Genomic DNA, 19,592 nt, shown 5'->3' on the forward strand with positions numbered 1-19,592 from the left:
ACAATCTGACTCGGCACACTTCGGGCAGGTTCAGGGTGTATGGAGGACGCTTGATTTGAGTCAGTAATTGCTGTCTTCCCATCGGATTTTCCAGCTGACATCTCATCTCACCGATGCTCGTATCCCCCCCTATCTGATTTCTACCTATCCTCTTAATTGGGACTCTAGATCTGTAGATTCAGTGATTTTATCTGAATAACTGACCCAAGCCGGGGGAAGGAAGCTACATTTGCTGCATTAAAACCATCTATAATTGAGTTGTTTTGTTTTAACTCTCTCATGGCTGCCAAGCAGAACATTTCACCCAAGCATGGCAACCTAAGAGCGCAAAGCAATCTGCTTATTGATCCTTACTTGTTCCGAGCACTGATAACTTGCTTATTTAGCTGGTTAGCATCACATTTATCCCAACCTTCCTTGATAGCAATCTGACCCATGAAAGCAGCCTCATGCATCTTATACTGAATGCTTTTATTGTGAACTGTGGTGTGAAATTAATGAAATTAAATGTTGTCTACTTAATAATTCAAAACCAATCTATACTATTATGTTGTAGTATCAATAATCGCCCCCCCTCCCGAACCTTTTCAGATCCACCATACATGGACAAATGAGAAATCATTAATCAAGGGACTTGCAATTTTTTCAGAGAAGTTGCAAGACCCTTGTTTGACTGGCTGTGCGACAAGAGTTAGTCACATGGCCGATTTTACGCCAGTGTTTGACAGTTGGGATGGGGGTGGGGAGGGGGAGTGTTGGGTGCTGTGTTAAGGCCGTAATTCCAGCTCCGGCAAATTTACTAATATTTAAGACTTGAGACAGCCATAAATGTTGGCATAAAATACCAAGTAGAGTAGTTTTTACACCAGGAGCATGGACTGCTGTAGATATGCCTAATTAGCCGAATCTTAAGGCAGTGTAGTGCCGAATCTAAGACCGGTATAAAAAGCCGGTCTTAGTAAATGACCCCCAAGGTGTTTACAATAGGAGTCAATGGCAGAAGTTCAATTTGTGAAGATACCATTGATCTAGCCTAATGAAATTTATCGGATTGACTTAAAAACTACTCCTGGACAGTACTTTGGCATGTAACAATGAATTAAAAGTCTCCAATGAGGGTCAATGCAAAAATGTAATGCGATTCTTACAATTGTTGCTATGATACCAACAATTCCAAAAGTTGAAAAATATATTTGCGCATATGGTGTTACTGTATAGCCGTTCCAAATATTAGACCGTTCATGCTATCAGTTGGAAATCCATACCTTAAGTAAGTCTTAGCCTCAAAAAGCTGTCCGAAGGCTGGCACCACAAGATACAGGGTCTTAAAGTCCATCAAGGCTACGAGTTTCTACAAAATTTGGTCCCTTACATTTTTTGTTGATCAGCGTTTTTGGGGGAGACATGAAGTACAGAGAGGAGGTGATGACACAAGTTTTTTTTTTAGCCCCTATAGTTTTTAGCACCTTCTGTTTTGTATAGTGTTTTTGGTGTGCCTAGTGTTTTATTAGAGGATAGTATATGCCCCCTGTAATGCCAATTACTCTGTAGAGCTGTATTGGGGGGAAAAAGTATTGGTAGTAACAATAAAAATGCCATCGCACATGCATTTTTTTGGAAACAGCAGGAGAAAAAAAATGCAGAGCATACCATTTATCAAAAAATGTACACGAAGGGTGACAAAATCAGCACTATAGAAAAATGTTTGTCCTTTAATATTTCCTATAGACTTCCATGCAACATCTGGAGGTTTTTTTTTGCATAAAAAACACCAGCGAAAAAGAAAAAAAAATGCAAAATGCCACAAAACTATTTAAAAAAAAACCCAGACATATGTGTGACACCAGATTGCTTCTGAGTTTTATATTGTGCTATACTCATCCAAAAAGTGGCTGTGATGAATGATATTTTCCTGGAGGTGGGATGTATATTTAGGGTGGTGGGGGTGCACTCGTCAGTATTTCACAAGCTTTGACATAGGTGTGAGGATAATGCAGGTATCAGAAGGGAAGAACATCTGCTTTTTGGACCTGCTTGCTACACATCAGTTGTTTGGCAGACAGCAGCAGAGAATCTTACCGCACTGAATCCAGAGACTGCTCCTCATATACATCACATAGGTATTAAATTCCAACAGCAAAATGAAAAAAAAGGCACATAATAATTAAAGGAAATGAGGAGATGTGGATGTAAAGCTGTAAGACAAGTTGATTTGGTTCTTAAATTAAAAGAAAAGTAGACATATGGTGCTTGCGACACGAACGATTGCAGATGTCTCTCACCTTTGCAAACATCAAGCAATCGCTGTATTATTTTCTCACTTCCTCTGTCTTCCTGGGACTTTAGGTTTTACCAGTATGTGGGTGCTAGTGCAGTTTCCTCAGTGTTTTCTCCTCCAAAGATTTTAGGTCCAGATGGGAAATTTGTGCCATGAACTACATACTCTAAAGGATATCCATCTATGTAGCAAGGTCCTTTGCGACGCCACCGATACCTCAGCAAAGTAACCCTTATTGTTCCCCTCCCCCAGTGTACAACCTCTCCTACAAATCCATGCTCCAATTCCAGGTCTGGTTTTACATATAGTTGCTTCTCAGCTAATCCACCTTCCCCCTACACACTAACCAAGTCATCTGATGCCAATACTGGACTATCAGTCCACTTTCCTCATTATTTTTAGATTTGGTTGAAGTCCCCTTTTCATCCATTTCCCTTTTCCCATCAATATAGTTGCATTCAATGAGGCTATACTAGGTGAGTTCTCTTGTAGCCAGTGCTTGCCAATTATTTTTCTTTTATGACACAAGGGGACATGTATAAAGACTGGCGTTGTCATCGCCGGTCTTTATTCCCCCTGTGCAGCTGGAGGATGCACCAAGTTTATGCAGTGGTGGAGGCCTCTCATAGATTTGGCACATCCTCCCGCTGGCCGTGCGACAGGATAAATCTATGGCAGCCTCCTAGCTGAGGTCGATTTCTGACTTAATTTACCTCAGAAAACTAGTATGAAAGCAGATAAATGTACTGGGTCTACTGGCCCTGCTCTTTTCTGCCCCACCACTAATGTTGAGTGAATTGAGCTTTGGATCATCGATCCAAAGTCGATTCGGTCGAAGACTTCGATTTTAATGCTGTACGGAGACCTGTCTCTGTACAGCATTAAAATGTATTGGCTCCGTGGAGTCAAGTTTCGTTTCACCCGAAGTCGCGGGAGACCTGTCAATCCAAGTGCAGAAGGTGCGCAGTTGCAGAGAGAGCAGAGCCTCTAGGAGTAAAGACGACGCCCCCGTTGCTCCTAGAGGCTCATCTGCATATATTAAAACTTCATTTTTCTTTGCCAAGCACACAAGCAACAGGTCAGCCAGTTTCATAGGTACAAATCTGCTGACAGATGCCCTTTAAACAACTGTACAGTAGTTTTCTTTAATTCATAAAGATAGTCGAAATCTACAGTAGAAATGGATGAGTTAAAACCAAATAACACTTGAGGAAGGCTACATTTAATGTCAGAGAGATCACTCATGTCCTGTCCTTTCTCCTGAGCCCTGGAGTGTCCTCACAGTGTCTTCAGTTAGTCGCCAGTGTCCCTGTGTCTTGGAAACAGCTGAGCCCCAGACTTCTGCCTTTGGTTCTCAGACCAACAAACAGCCCTTACATTCCCTTCACATGAAACATCCACCTTTCACAGTGTAGGGCAGAAAATGCGCTGGTTGTGACTGGCCAATATTCAATTAGTACATAAGTGTCTGCCCCGCTTGTGGCATAACAACATGTGACAAGGACATTAAACTTTATGTAATAATTACCCAATTAAAGCCTAATCCTAAACATTATATCATCGGCATCTGTTCTGCAGTTGACTACAATCTATTGTCTTCAAGCTATTGTTCCATTTTCTTAGGCATTTCAGGCTGGAATAGGTTGATATAAGGGTCCTTATACACAGGCCGATGGGAGGCCATAACAAGTGCAAATCTGCAATATAGCAAGTCAATCAGCTCTTGTTTAAAGGGCTTTTTACTCTACCCGATGCAAACAGTATAAGAATTAACCAGATCGTTTGTCCCCCATACAGGTGGCATAATGTTGGCAGCATAAGAAGATTTGTATGTCCGCATAAGACATGCGATCAGCCAGAAAACAAACCGCCATGTTTACATGAGCCAATGATTGGGAATGAGGCATCTTTATAAAAGCTTGGTTGGCTGGTTATGAGCCCATTGAAAAGGACCCTTAGCATTAAAGTGGAGAAAACTTTTCAACTGTCCAGATTCCATGCCATTTCTTAAAGGAGAAATCCACTGGCAATGTTAGCAACCATGAGCAAAATATTCATGTGGTTGGTCACTGAGAATTCAAGCAGTTACTATCAGTGGTGACCACCTCGAAATGTATTTTACGGTAGAGGACATATAGTGCCTCCTTCTTCTCACTTTGTTGAACTTTTGTGTACGTCATGGACCAAAATGACATGGTACCCATCAACGTACCCATCTCCCAAACCATATGGTAATAAGTTGTAGGTTCTGTGTTTGTGATTATTGGATTTAACCTCTCATTGGAAGAGGGTTATAAAAACGAATGCATTAGTCAAGCAGGAATCAAATTAGTTATAATGCCAACTTCCCCTTGCATCAGTTTTGATACTTTGCGAATAAACACATTTTTTCAATGTCTTCTCATTCAGATGGCACAAAAAAAAACACACATGATATTTTTACAATTCCTATAAGGATTTTATATTTACAAGATTTTCTTTAGATATCTCACAGAATCATTACAGGACAAAATAAAGAACAAAGCTTTTCACATAGGCAACCCCTATGAAATATCAAGCAGGGATAACTTGTAGGATCTCAAAAAACAGGGCACATAAGTCTTATCTTAATGTAAGATTAGGTATTATTCCATCCCTCATGTACTGTAGATATAATGTAAAACATGCAATCATCCCTTTCTGACATGACCAACAAACATGTGAAACTTCCCAAATAATTAAAATGGTGGCACCAACATGCCAGTTTCTTGAAACTTCAAGAAACAGAACCAACTAACAGAACAGCCATGACTGGTAAGCCTGTCAAAGCAGTCTAGAACCTCTGTGGGCTCCACAATGCAGATAATTTGAGGGCTATATCTGCTAATGAATAGTTTTGTGCAGGTCAATCTGATGCCCAGCAGGGTGGCATCTGTAAGTACAGAATGATACAGATAGATGTCAAACTTCACAGATCTAAATTAATTGAGGTTTGCAAAATGTGGACATAAAGTGCTGTAAAAACCATTATTTTAGCATTAAAGTGTTACTTTTTTTAATTAGCAAGTCTCTAGGTACGCTTTTAGGATGCTGCTGCTAAATCTGATTGATTCTGTCTTCAAATGGAAAAAGTCACAATCCGACAAGCCTAAGGTGGAGAACACAGAGCGTACAGTTAGATTTTCCTGTACACAAAATAAGAATATTGTAATGTATATAGTCTGTGAGGGAAGATATTCTGTGAGTCATTCACTTGTCTTTCTTTAACGCTCTCTATATAATTACACAATTTATTTGGGAGTTCTAGAAATACACAGATTGAGGTAGAAGGGAAAAATAACGCTGGGGGCTTTTAGGATTTATTTAGGCACAAGAAACAAATACAGGGCTGATGAAAGAAATCGCAGTAGCCATATTGGACCAATAATTGGAAATTGAGTAAGATGTTGACATTTACAACTAGGATATAATTATTAGGTAGACAGTTGAGGAATAATATCATGACTAATACAAGCTTACTAGATGCCTAGGGAATTCAATTAACTATTTAAATGAAAAACTTTGGGTATAGGAAACTGAAAATGACGTTTACCAGATGGATACTGACATGAGAGATGGAGTTGACATTGAGGTTGTTGAAGGGATTCAGTCATAACTAGAAGAGGAAAATACAAAGATGGAATTGAAGAAGAATAGTGTTTAAGAAGGGACATAGATGGTTTTTTGACATGCAAAAATGTGGATGGTGAATGGATTTGAGTGAAGCCCAAAGGAGGGGTGACGTTGGGGACAGGGGTTGCAAAGGTATAAATAGTTGATGGATAAGGAAGAAAGCTTTACATTTATTAGGGATATTAAAGACACAGAACCTTGAGTCTTGGTAGAGAGATGCTTGCAAATCTCTGTGAATTTCAGACAAATTACAGGTGCAAAAATGGTGCAATGATAAATGTATTAGGCTTAGTGGAGATGGTGCTATAAGGCTTGGTAGAAGGAGCATGAGGAGGACAATGAGGAAGGGATACAGAGTATTGATGACAATCAATCCTCACCAAAGAAATTCGTGCAGGTGGCTTTATGGAAAGTTATGTAGTAGAGTCTTAGTACATAAAGGCAAGAATTTGACTTAAAGAAGGTTTACTGGAATGGGAAATGTTAAAGCCATGAAGCTTGCTGAAGTTATATAGGTGTCTCATTAGATGGAGGTACAGTATATATCCATGGATAGGCATAGGGATCAAATCTCAAGGCTATGTGGACGGTTTTATGACAAGAGTATTGTCTTGCATTTTTCACTCAATGGAACAATCTATCCGTGTGCTAGACTGAAGCTTGTGAAAATAATGCCTAATGAGTACTGATGGTTTGGCACAGATGTCACAGAAATTAAATTTACCAGCAAGACACCACAACAGTTTTCAGTGATATGATCCAGTGCTGAAAGGAACATGACAGGTGTAGACGGTATACAAAATGGACAGTAATTCATTAAATTGAATTGGCCAGTATGCATTTAGCTTTGAATGGGAAAGTGGCCTCAAATAAGCACAGAGGCATGAGTTAGGCCAGGGGTATAGTAGTGAGGCTTTATTGAACAGCTACACACTGAAGCATGGGATATGATACATGAGTGGTCAAGGACACAAGAGAGGTGCTGGATAAGCAATTGGGAGCAGCTACACAATCCCAAGTACCCCATGGAGGTAATTTGAGTGTTCCATGCAGCTGTCCCAAGCTTCTCTCTGGGGCTCCTTGCTCCCTGGTGGTGTAGGTAGGGTAGTCCAAAGAACATTTGCTCTCAGTCTGAGTATATGATGAAGCCGGAGAAGGTACTGTATTTGTTGTTATTGCCTCCATGAGCTTTTCCACCATCCAACTTGATGTAGACCTCATCTCCAGGCATCCAAGTGAAGAATCACACTATTACTGGCATAGTCGTAGTTCTGGTCTGCATCTTGAGCAATGGCACTGGCACGAACCTGGAGGACAGTAAGGAGAGATGGTGAAACACAGCTAATTCAAAAGGTAGAGTATTGGATTGTTCTAGGTTAAGGTTTGAAAACCCTAAAGTCATGTCATGATGATATTCATCTTTGAATTTCTGGGTGGACTAGAAAAGGAGGACATTGGTGGTAGAAGGCCTTTATACTATGAGATATACGTCACAAAAAAGCATCTAGTTAAATTATTTTGTCTACTACATCACAAAGTATTCCTTCATTTCCCACTCTTTAAAACTGGCTTATTCTATGTTATGTTATGATACAGATTTAAATATAGATACTATGGGGCACGTGTTTCAGATGCCAGTCTTAATAAAGCCCTAAGTCGGTGGTGGGTCTGCATAACTTTGGCGCATCCATTTCCAGATCTAAATGTAAGACAGCTTCCAAAGTATCTTACATTTAGACCTTTTCTACATCTAAAACAGGCGTAGAAAATGGTAAATGAGACTGGCCTGCCAGCCGATCCCCTTCCTTGCCCACGCCACACCCACAATTTTAGACATGGCATGAGGGAGGAGAAGTCGCAGATTGCAGCACAACAGCTAGTTGCACTTGCAATCTGCCCCTTTAATATGCGTATTTCAGAATGACAAATGACCCCCCTATGCTAAGATGCTAAGTTAAATGTTCGAATCTGTAAGTGTGAAGACTCCTTATACGGTGAGATTATCACAAGTGTCTATTCTGATTTGTATTGACTACGTTAAAAACCATTGAAAGAAAGAATTGTCACGAGTGACTCGCTCTATATTTAGAGAAAATCTGAGACATTTTCTGAGACTGCTACAAGATCTGTCAAGTTTCACAGCTCTCTGCCAATCACCTGAGAAACTATAGGGGGGTACAGCGGTTCTATTGGACCTAAGCTCTGGTGCTGAGAGCAATTCAAAGGCACCTCTTGTACAGCACTATGGAATATGTTGGTACATTCATTAAATAGAATGGATAGACCAAAATTCTAGAGAGGTCTTGGAAACAAGATGGCAGAATGGGTTAAAAATTCTGCCCCTGCCATTGCTGTTCCAACTCTGATCCAGTCTCTGCTACTCTTCACTTCCTTGTCCTGACCTCCACACAGAGAGGAAATGGCTTGGACTGTCCTCTCGGCCAATAAGCTGCGGCCAGTGATTGGTTAGTCCAAACCATTTCCTATCCGTCACACCCAGTACCAGGTAATAGAGAGCAGTGGAGATTGGATCAGTACCAGCACAGCAGTGGCGGGAATCTATGAAGAGAGTAATGATTATTTTTTGCTTTTCCCCTCTTCCACCTCTTCTATTAAAAAAAGTCGCCTTTTAAAAACCCTCTAAAGTCTCGAAACGCAACTTTTATGGTTGTCAGAAATGCTTTTAAATTAGCCATAATTAGTTCAAGTGCAAGCTGCATATCGTCTGACATTTAGGTGCAGATAAACCACATGGAACTGAGCTAATTTCAATACATTCCTAATTCCTGCAGATTTCATGGGTGTCTCACTTTCTGTGGCTGCGCTGGCAACCCTGCTTTAAGAATGCGGTTGGAGAAGAAGAACAATTAGTGGGTCTTGTTTATCTGTCAACAAGGGTAAAAGGAAATGCAGGGTTTGGTTTAAAGAAAAAAATCCGAAAATAATAAACTAATTAGATGAAATCACAAGATGTAATTACTACGTCCTTTAATCTTACAAAAATCCATCAAAATAACCTTAAAATTGCAGCGAGACAGAGAAATCCAATTCCACTTTATACATCAGAAAGCCAGTATTTTTTTGTGCGCTGTCTCGAAGGCAGACGGACCCTTGACTCTTCAGTCTCTGAATCCCAGAGCTATTTGTATTGGAAATCAATGGCAGGGCATTGAATATATTGCCCTCAAAGGGGTTAATTGTAAAACTCTCTATTTCTAGTTGAAGCGAGGCGTTTTTGTGACAGGACGGAGGCACACGTGAGGCGAGACAACGACTCCTAACACACGAACAGCAGCACAGGTGTGTTAATATGGAGAATAAACAGCTCACTGTGCTAGTAATTAATGTCTCCAGTCACAGGCTTGCCTGCCAAGAACTAAAGAACGACGGAGAGAGGCAGCAAGAAGGAAGAGGAGTATGTGACTCATTAAAAGTGGCAATCTTCCCTGCTGGAAAATAATCCTTGTTTTTCTTCTAGACAACTAAACATCTGCCGTAACAGGCGATTAGGACAGTTTCGGACAACTATTGGGTAGAATCTCTACACAAGTAGTCATTACCAAGACCAGCAACTGGCAGATATCTAACTATGAGTTCATCATTCGGGTAGGGAACCCTGCACATGCTCCGGCGAGATGACAATCTGCTTATGTGCACTTCGGATCTTGGGGGGGGCATCTGAATGAGATCTTGCCGATTGTTATCTTGCCAAAGCATGTTTAAGAATTCAGGGCCAGGCATCGGAGCAGTGATGATGCCTGACCATGTGAAGTAATGCCAGAGGCGGAGTGGCAGTAGGGAGAAGCTGTAGTGAATAGGTGCTCTGAGAGAAATCACCTCATTAGCATATTAGCCTACTTTTACACCAACGTTTTTGCTGGATCCGTCATGGATCAGCAAAAACTCTTCCGTCACCATAATACAACCATCTGCATCCGTTCTGAACTGATCCGGTTGTATTATCTTTAAACTAGCCATGACGGTTGTAAGTCAATGGGGGATGGATCCATTTTCTATTGTGTCAGAGAAAACGGATCCGTCCCCATTGACTTACATTGTGTGTCAGGATCTGTCTTGCTCCGCACTACATCGCGGACAGAAAAAACACTGGGGACGCAGTTAAGTTTTGTCCCCATTGACAATGAATGGGGACAAAACGGAAGCGTTTTCCCCCGCTATTGAGATCCTATGACAGATCTGCATAGCGGAAAGGGAAAGCGAAGATGTGAAAGTAGCCTTAATAAAAGATATCTCTACAAAAGAACATCCAATTGCAGAAAGGAAGGTAGAGCTGAACTCCACATGGCCAACTAGTATGCCTGGTTTAATAGGGTTGATCATGGTGACAGATGTTCTTTAAATACCTGTGATATGTGTGCATTTTCAGCAGTCTCTGTTTCATTCCCGCACACTTCACACATCCTACATGAATGGTTAGGAACATATGGGCAAATATTCTAAGTACAACATCACGTGGTACAAGAAAACTTGTATTCTCTGCAGATGTGCAGATCTTCTTACTTGTTTCTGCCTACAGAATGACAGTTGACGGGTCATTGTTTATAAGGAATGCTGATGCGATAGAATAATAAACTGATTTAATTGTAAGGCTCTATACAAACTACGTTGCATGCCCAAAGTCAGACATATACTACATAAAAGGGAACATATGCAAATATATACCACATGCCCCATGTCATTGACTTCCATTACAAAAAAAAAAAAAAAAGATACATATCCTAATGAATTTCTACCTTTTACCCAGTAAGCCAGCTCTATGTACATTATGGATAGGCTTGTATCAAGCCTCAAGGTTATACCGTTACATCATGATGATCCCATGGTGAGCACAGATTACTGTGATGTCCCCCTAACTAAAAAAATAATTCAAGGTTAATAACGTTTATTTAAATACAATTTTTTTTAATGAAACAGTGAGGGGAAAAAATACAGATACCCACATAGATGGTATCACAACCTGTATAATATAGATAACAAAATAGTTAAACTGCCTGGTTAAAACTCGTAGAAAAATTCAAAAAATAATTTAAAAAAATTCTTTCCAACCCCCCCCCCAAGATAATAAATGTTAATGTACCCCAAAATCATATCAGATGGTATTAGTGAAAAAAAGAGACCCACCAACGACTACATGGATGGAAAAATGAATGTTATGTAATGCGAAAAAAAACTATAAACATTTTTTTGCATGATTGTGCAAATCTAGTAAAGAACAAATAAAACTATACAAATTTGTTATAATCGCAATCGTACTGACCAAAAGAATAAAAGAAACATAATAGTAATGACAATGAACATTAAAAGTTTAAAGTGCAAAAAACAATGAGGGAATTGCCCCCTAACCCTGCTTTTGGAGGGGGCAGGAGAGATGGTGTGATGTTAATTACATGGTACTCTACGGCGGAGGGAGGAAAATAATGCTATTTACATGGGACTGTATGGTGGAGGGACTGAGGAATTATAATTTCTGAGGGCACTATAGGGAGGAATATAACTAAAGGGGGCACTGCAGGGGGCATTATAAATACTGGGGACACTTCAGGGCAAGCATTATAACAGCAGGGGGCAATTTAAATACTGGGGGCACTGTAGGGGCATTTTAAATACAGGGGTCATTATAGGAGTTCTTATTACTACTGGGGACTCTATTAGAGTTGCTTATAGATACAACTTTTTTTCTACTAAGAGCACTATGGTGGGCCATATTACTACTGAGGGGTGTGGAGAGATCTTTATTACCATTCTGGGTACAATGGAGGGGGGGCTTATTTCTACTGGGGGCTCTGTGAGGGCATTATTAATATTGGAGGGCTTTTCTACTAATGAAGGCATGCTTGGGGAGCATTATTACTGTTGGGGGCACTGTAGGGGGCAGTATTATTATGGGGGCGACTATCCGTATAACACAAATTTTTCTTCAGGATAGTATTTGGGGGTATTAGGGAGCACAGCAAGCAACAGGATAACACTGTTGGGACTCTAGGTTGGTAAGTGAGGAAGCTAAGATGTCTGTGTATAAAACTCTGGCAAGGCCAGAAAGGAGAAGATGATGACAGAGAAGATCTACATCAGAGGAGACGTCACCTGGGAGGCACTGGATGTGACAGGTATGTGCTGCTGTATAGCAAGTATAGTAAAATGTTTTCAGTGCTAGAGTGTGCAGGGGGGGGGGGGGGGGTCAATTGGTTTGACTTGGATAATTGGGCCATATGCATTTGGGGCTTGGGCCCAGTATCTTTTAAGGCCCTAGCAATGCCCTTGGTTATGTCAGCAGAAAAACAATAAAGTTACTGCTCTGAGAATGAGGTTACAGACTTTTTTTTATTTTTATTTGTGGACCTTTATTTAAAGTTTAACATGCCTTGACTGCATTTGGCTGGCACTACAGGGAACATACTACATACTGTGTTATTATTGAGTTTAATATATATAGAGGGTATGCAGTCAGCATTCATGCTCCCACTAGTGGTGGATTTTAAATCTCATTGCAGTAAAACATAAAACTAGGAAGGGTCACTTTCCAGTCTTGGTGTTAGTTCACACACAATGGAAATTCCACATAGCAAAAATCACCTTGTTGGAAGTTCTGCCTCCAGGGTCCATAACAGGATTTTAGGGGGCCGTTTGCCTTACAGATGGGTGTAAGCCCTCCAGCATGGCACAAGCATCAGATCCCAGCACACACACCTCCTGAGCTCCAGTGTCAGACTGAGGTAATCCTCCTCACCTGGCAGTGCTGGCTGGTTTTTAGGCCTGGCAAAACCCGGCCTGGAACATGGGGAGTAGTCACCCACCCAGCACTTTGACTAATCCCAGTAAGAGCCATCCCGGATCAGCTATACAGCCATACTAAGTATTAAGGTGTCAAACAGCAACTGCTGCTGACACATAAAAAACGTCTCTTACTCTACCGAGGCCTGGAACCTCGGTGACACGTACTTATCATTCACAATGATTCCTTGTACCTTCTTACATACCTCCCTCCTTTGTTCAACCCTGTGGGGGTGAACACATGCCATACAGTATACTTGGGACAGGGCATCCGCGTTTGCCTGCAGCCAGCCTGCCCTGTGTTCTATGGAGAACTTAAAGTTTTGTAAGGACAGGGACCACCTGGTGACTCTGGCACTCTCTTTCCACTATACTGTACCTGGTCTCGGCTGGGGTGAGCTTGTCGCTTGGGAAGACAACAGGATGCTCCTCGCCGTTGACTTCCTGAGACAGTACAGCACCGAGGCCTACTTCGGAAGCGTCTGTCTGCACTATGAATTCCCGCTTGAAGTCGGGCGTCACCGGAACTGGGGACCCACACAGGGCCGACTTCAAAGCAGAGAAAGCCTCTTCCGCCCAGTCATTCCAGTGAACCATCACTGACTTGCGTCCCTTCAATAACCCTGCCAATGGTGTGGCTACAGTAGCAAAGTGGGGAATAAATATTATGTAATAACCTATCATTCCTAGGAATGACTTTACTTGCTTAGTTGTGACAGGTCGGTCCAATTTCTTCGCCTCTATTTTGTTTACTTGGGGTTTGATCACTCCGCGCCCAATGACATAGCCCAGGTATTTTAGTCTCCTCTAACCCTATCGCACATTTTTTGGGGTTAGGTTAGTCTCACCTTCCGAAGGCCTGCACTTTGGGACAATATCGTCCAGGTAAGCCGAAGCGTACCGACAATGTGGACGCAGCACAATATCCATAAGCTGTTAAAATGTGGCGGGGGCACCATGAAGACCAAAGGGTAGCACCTTGCACTGATACAGCCCTTCAGGTGTGATGAAGGCAGTTTTCTCTTTGGCACCTGTCAGTATGCTTTCATGAGGTCCAAAGCAGAAAAATCCCGGGCTTGTCCTATCCTCTCGATAAGCTCATCCACCCGGGGAATGGGATACGCATTGAATTTGGAAATGTCGTTCAGTTTACCAAAATCGTTACAGAACCGGAGTGTCCCGTCCGGCTTGGGTATTAGCACTATAGGACTAGCCCACTCACTTTTAGACTCTTCAATGACGTCTAGCCTCAGCATTATCTGCACTTCCTCTGAGATTGCTTGTTGCCGAGCCTCGGCTACCCGGTATTGTTTCATCCGGACTTTTGCCTGAGGCTCAGTGACAATGTCATGCTGAATTGTGGAAGTGCGTCGAGGGAGATCCGAAAACAAATCTGTGTTCTGGCTAATAAACTCCCTGGCCTCCTGAGCCTGCTTAGAGGAGAGGCTGTCAGAAATTCTTACTGTGGCAGCCGCTTCCCTTGCTTCAGAAAGAGGATCCAAAACCGTTTCCCCTAGAAAACCTGGCCGCGGGCTGTCTTCAGTACAGGTTTCCCTATCTTTCCACTGTTTGAGTAGATTCACATGGTACACCTACTTCGGCTTTCCCCTCCCTGGCTGGTGTACCTTGTAATTTACTTCTCCAATTTTTTCAAGTACCTTGTAGGGCCCCTGCCACCTGGCCAGGAACTTACTGTCCACGGTTGGCACCAGAACCAAAACCTGATCACCCGGGTTAAAGATCCGGACCCGAGCCTACCGATTATAGATCCGACTCTGGGCTCGCTGAGCAGCCTCTATATGCTCCCTGACAAGAGGCAAAACGGTCTCTATCCGCTGTTGCATCTTGGCAACATACTCAAGGAAACTTATTTTCGGTGCGGGTAGCTGTTCCCACGCCTCTTTGGCTATATCTAACAAACCGCGAGGATGTGTGCCATATAGCAATTCGAAGGGCGAGAACCCAGTAGGGGCACCTCTCGCACAGCAAACATGAGATTGGGCAGAAGAAGGTCCCAGTTCTTCCCATCTTTAGAGACCATCCTTTTCAACATAGTTTTTAATGTTTTATTAAACATTTCAACCAGACCGTCCGTTTTCGGATGGCAAACGGACATCCGTAACTGTTTGATATGGAGCAACTTACAGAGCTTCCTCATGACCTTAGACATAAAAGGGGTCCCCTGGTCAGTCAGAACCTCTTTAGGTAGCCCCACTTGGGAGAACATTTCCATTAGCTCCTTAGCTATCAGTTTAGCTGATGTATGTCGCAGTGGTACCGCCTCCAGGCACCAAGTGGTGTAATCTAGGATGACCAGGATGTGTTGGTATCCTCTAGCGGACTTTGGTACTGGGCCTACGAGGTCCATCGCGATTCTCTCAAACGGTACCTCGATGATCGGAAGAGGTACCAAACAACTGTGGAAAAGCTGCTGGGGGCTAGTTGTCTGGCATGTCGGGCAAGACTTACAGAATTCGTCCACCTCTCTAAACACACTGGGCTAGTAAAACTGTTGTAGTATCCAGTCCTGTGTTTTCTGCATTCCCAGATGACCCCGGAGAACATGTGCAGCGCCCCACTAGTATACGTGGGCACTGCAAATCTTGTTATATTGTATGTTGTACCATGTTGTATTGCACTTTTGTATAAAGATCCCTGTTAACAGGCTGTTAGGTGCACTACAGAGATTCTACCACGAGATGGGGATAGCACCAGAGTATATATAGTGTGGTTCAGGCCTAGTTTTTAGTTGGGAGTTGGTGAGAGAACAAGAAGGAGATGGAGTGAGGATCTAGGGGGAAGGAGAGGTCCCCTCTCCTCTCAGCTCACTCTCTTGGGCTCCACGGCCCAGAGGAGCCATCGTGGACCTCAGTTCCAAGCCAGGAAAGACAGGCACAGAAAAGTCTAAATTCTACCATTCACTCTTCAGAAGTAGCAACTGAATTCTGGTCAAGTTTATTGTTGGATGAAGACAAAGGAAGGACAACGCCATTATTCTAGGCACTAGGCGCCTTTGTATCTAGGTGAAGGACCAATTAGCTTCTGGCAGCCTCACCGTTATTCTAAGGACAGATAAGATTTTCTGTTGCGTCACTTGTGAGTAGATTAAGACTTGAACTGCCTCAAGTGAGACTGAAGCAAGGCAAAGAGCTGAATATTAGTGAGTACATAACTAACTACGCTAGCCTAACACATTACTACCAGCACAGCCTGTTACTGGGATTCATCATATCCAACGTGCATGTGTATTAAAGACTGCTTTATGACTGGCCTAGTTAGTTAGTTAGTTCGTGAGATGTAGCAGAAGTAGGAGTAAGGAGCAGGTGGAAGGAGAGGACCCCCCTCCTCTCAGGTCTCTGGAGCTTCACGGCCCAGAGTACCCCAGACCTATCTCAGTTATCAAAGTCAAGGAATAGGCAAAAGGTGGGACCTAGCTTCTACGGTACACCCTGCCGGGGTGCCCAGTGAAAGATTATTTTCTATATAAAGACAAAGGAGGAAAATAGCCATTATACTAGGCATTATTCTAGTCACCTTTGTACCAAGGTGAAGGTTTATCGGCTTCCGTCAGCCTCACTGTTTATTATTACAAGTACAGAAAGGTCATCTGTAGCAACACTGAAGTAGAAGATTGGGATCCTAAAACCACGGTCACTGAGACCAGGACCAGATTCAGGACTAAATACCTGTGAGTACACAACCTCCTACCATAGCCTGAAATATAGCCCCATATACAGCCTATTACTGGAATTTACAGCATTCAACCTCCATATACATGACATATACATTAGCTGGATTCAAACCCTGCCTCATTCTTCCATCTCCATACTACAACCACTCTCATCACTTTACACCACCAAGGTGCTGGAGTCACGACATTACCTAATTCAGGTGCCCAGCTTCACAAGTACCCAGAAAATCCAATCACCATCAAAGGCACCTCGATCACCACCTCGCGGTGTCCCCTGTAATAGAGTGTGCCCCGGAGAATTTGGTGCTGTCCTCCCCTTCACTGCAGCCCGGCCGAGGGAGCGTCAAAACTGTGAGTAAAGAACTAACTGTTTATTATTCCTCGGTACACCGTCGACCTCACAAGTTATCCCCCTGTGGCTGGTGTGTTGCACATATTGGTGGGATAACGCTAACACGAGTTTGTGATAAGCCTGGGGCACCACTAACTATTCAATATGTTCCCCCCGCAAGTGGGTTACCCGATACAAACATATCCTGATGAATCACAAAACGGGGAAACACCGACTCTCCCCCTAGTTATTGTGGTTCACCATCTACTATTAATAAATTTCCCCAAGCTCGGCCAGCTCAGGCGACGGCCGCAAGTCCTTTACATCTCCCACCATTACATTCAGTGGGGTGTTCCCCCCTCTTCCACTGAAGTGGCAGTCACCCCTACCGCTGGCCCTTCGGCCTCGGGTTCCCAGGGTTCTGGCCTCCCCCTGGAGCCAGGCCACTCTGATGGGGTTACCCCTGTCTCATAGGTATCAGTCACTCTCGTAGCAGGCCACAGTGCTGGGAAGCCCAGGAAGTCTCTCCCTATTATAAGTTCATAGTGTAAATTTGTGGCAACTGCCACTTTGTGAGTCCACCGGCTGGCCCCTGGTGTTAGAGACACCAGGGCGGTGGGATAGTCTTTTAAGTCTCCATGGATGCACATGACCCTGACTTTCCGGCCAGTATACTCTGTGGACCGTACCAGGGGAGCCCTTACTAGGGACACCAGACTCTGAGTCCAGCAGATCCTTCCCTGGAGTGTCTCCCACTTCCACCCGGCACAAGTGGTTTAGAGTTTCTGGGGTACCTGCTGCACACAGTTTACTGGCATATAACGACTGACGGTAGCCATAGTTAGTATCCATGGGTTCCACCTGATGTGGACAGTCAGCTCTTACATGGCCAGGCTCCTGACACCACCAGCGGACTAACGGAGAAAGGTTCGTAGGGGGTACATGGGTTTGGTTGGTACAAGTCGCCGGGTCTGGGATGGAGATTTACGAGGTTTAACTGCCCCCCTCCCAAAAGAACCCCCTGCAAGATTCTTAGTAGCCTCGTAGCACTCCAGCATTTCCATGGCATTGCAAGGAGACACCTGGCCGATCCAGTGCTGGAGAGGGTGTGACAGAGTCCTCCAGAACATATCAGCCAATAGTCTATCCAGCATAGCCATGGGACTCAGCACATCAGGCTGTAGCCACTTTTGCAGGAGGTGGAATAAGTCATAAAACTGGGGTCTCGCAGGCTCCGCCGACTTAAACCCCCACTGATGTACCTGCTGGGCCCGGACCAACACATTCACCCCCAGTCTTGCCAAAATCTCACCCTTTACTTTTTGGTAGTCGGCCGCTTGATCGTCCAGCAAGTTGAAATACACTCGCTGGGAATCGGATGCCAGGAATGGAGCGACGACCTCAGCCCACTGGTCTCGGGGTAGCTTCTCCCTGATGGCCACTTTCTTGTACATCGCCAGGTAGGTTTCGATGTCGTCTTTGGGGGTCATCTTAGGAATCGCAGCTTGGACTGCTTTATGGGAATCGTGGACGTTCGGGGGTTGCTCCTGCTGTCTGCAAAGCCATCACATGTTGTAGCAGCAACTGGTTGGTCTCCTGCTGCTGCTTATTAGCCTCCCGTTGGTGCAGGTTTTTCTCTCGCTGCTGCAGATTAGCCTCCATTAAGGGGCCTTCACAACAGCCTCCATTTTGTCATGGGGCACTGGTTGTAAAACAGCTGGTTTAATGTACAACATACAACCGTGCCTGAAAAAATGCAAAAACCCAAAATAACGGCATTCGCACCAGCCTCACTGCTCTTGCCCGCATCCTCGAGAATTCGCTCTGGTAGACAGGGTGTGCGGACACAGTACAGAGTCAAATTACCAGTTCTTAAATCAAACTTCCGTGCTTAGTCACACATAAATCAAAAACAAAACGTCACTTTGTAGACTTGGTGTTAGTTCACACACAATGGAAAGTCCACATAGCAAAAAATCACCTTGTTGGCAGTTCTGCCTCCAGCAGTCCAAAGCAGGCTTTTAGAGGGCCAGTTTTCCTTACAGATGGGTGTCAGCCGACCAGCATGGCACAAGCCTCAGATCCCAGCACACACACCTCCACCACATGAGCTCCAGTGTCAGACTGAGGTAATCCTCCTCACCTGGCAGTGCTGGCTGGTTTTTAGGCCTGGCAAAACCCGGCCTGGACAATGGGGAGTAGTCACCCACCCAGTACTTTGACTACTCCCAGTAAGAGCCATCCCTGATCAGCTATACAGCCATACTAAGTATTAAGGTGTAAAACAGCAACTGCTGCTGACACATAAAAACCGGCTCTTACTCCATCCGAGGCCAGGAATCACGGTGACACATACCTATCATCCACGATGATTCCTTTTACCTTCTTACAGGTCATACATATTTGATGTAGGGCTAAAATATGGTATGTACGGTGACAAAACTAGTGGAATAATCAAATCATAACTGCTCCCTTTACAGTAGCTCCCTATAATGACCTAGCAACTATCCAACCATGTCCTGTGCTGTACCTAATGTAATTTTTAAATGCTTTATACACCCCAGCTCCCCTATGTGTAGACTCAGGCTTAGGGTCCATTCACACATCCGCAATTCCATTCCGCATTTTGCGGAACGGAATTGCAGACCTATAAATTTCTATGGGGCCGCACTACGTGCGGCCCCGATCCGGAATTGTGGACCCGCACTTCCGGGTCCGCAATTCCGATCGTGAAAAAAATAGAACATGTCCTATTCTTATCCGCAATTGTGGACAAGAATAGGCATATTCTCTTAGTGCTGGCAATGTGCGGTCCGCAAAATGCGGAACGCACATTGCCGGTTTCCGTG

General features: G+C 43.6%; 1 protein-coding gene across 1 annotated transcript in view; it reads right to left on the reverse strand.

The window, feature by feature from the left end:
• Window positions 1–4,815: 4,815 nt before the first annotated feature.
• The window catches only part of C1QL1 (complement C1q like 1), a 92,141-nt gene continuing 77,364 nt past the window's right edge, over window positions 4,816–19,592 (reverse strand). Inside the window, exon 2 of the mRNA XM_044298364.1 lies at window positions 4,816–7,236. Coding sequence (XP_044154299.1) covers window positions 7,147–7,236 — 90 coding nt within the window. The 3' untranslated portion in view covers window positions 4,816–7,146. The remainder of the gene's footprint in view (window positions 7,237–19,592) is intronic.

The sequence above is a fragment of the Bufo gargarizans genome, chromosome 6 (assembly GCF_014858855.1).
Source record: "Bufo gargarizans isolate SCDJY-AF-19 chromosome 6, ASM1485885v1, whole genome shotgun sequence".
Lineage (NCBI taxonomy): Eukaryota > Metazoa > Chordata > Amphibia > Anura > Bufonidae > Bufo > Bufo gargarizans.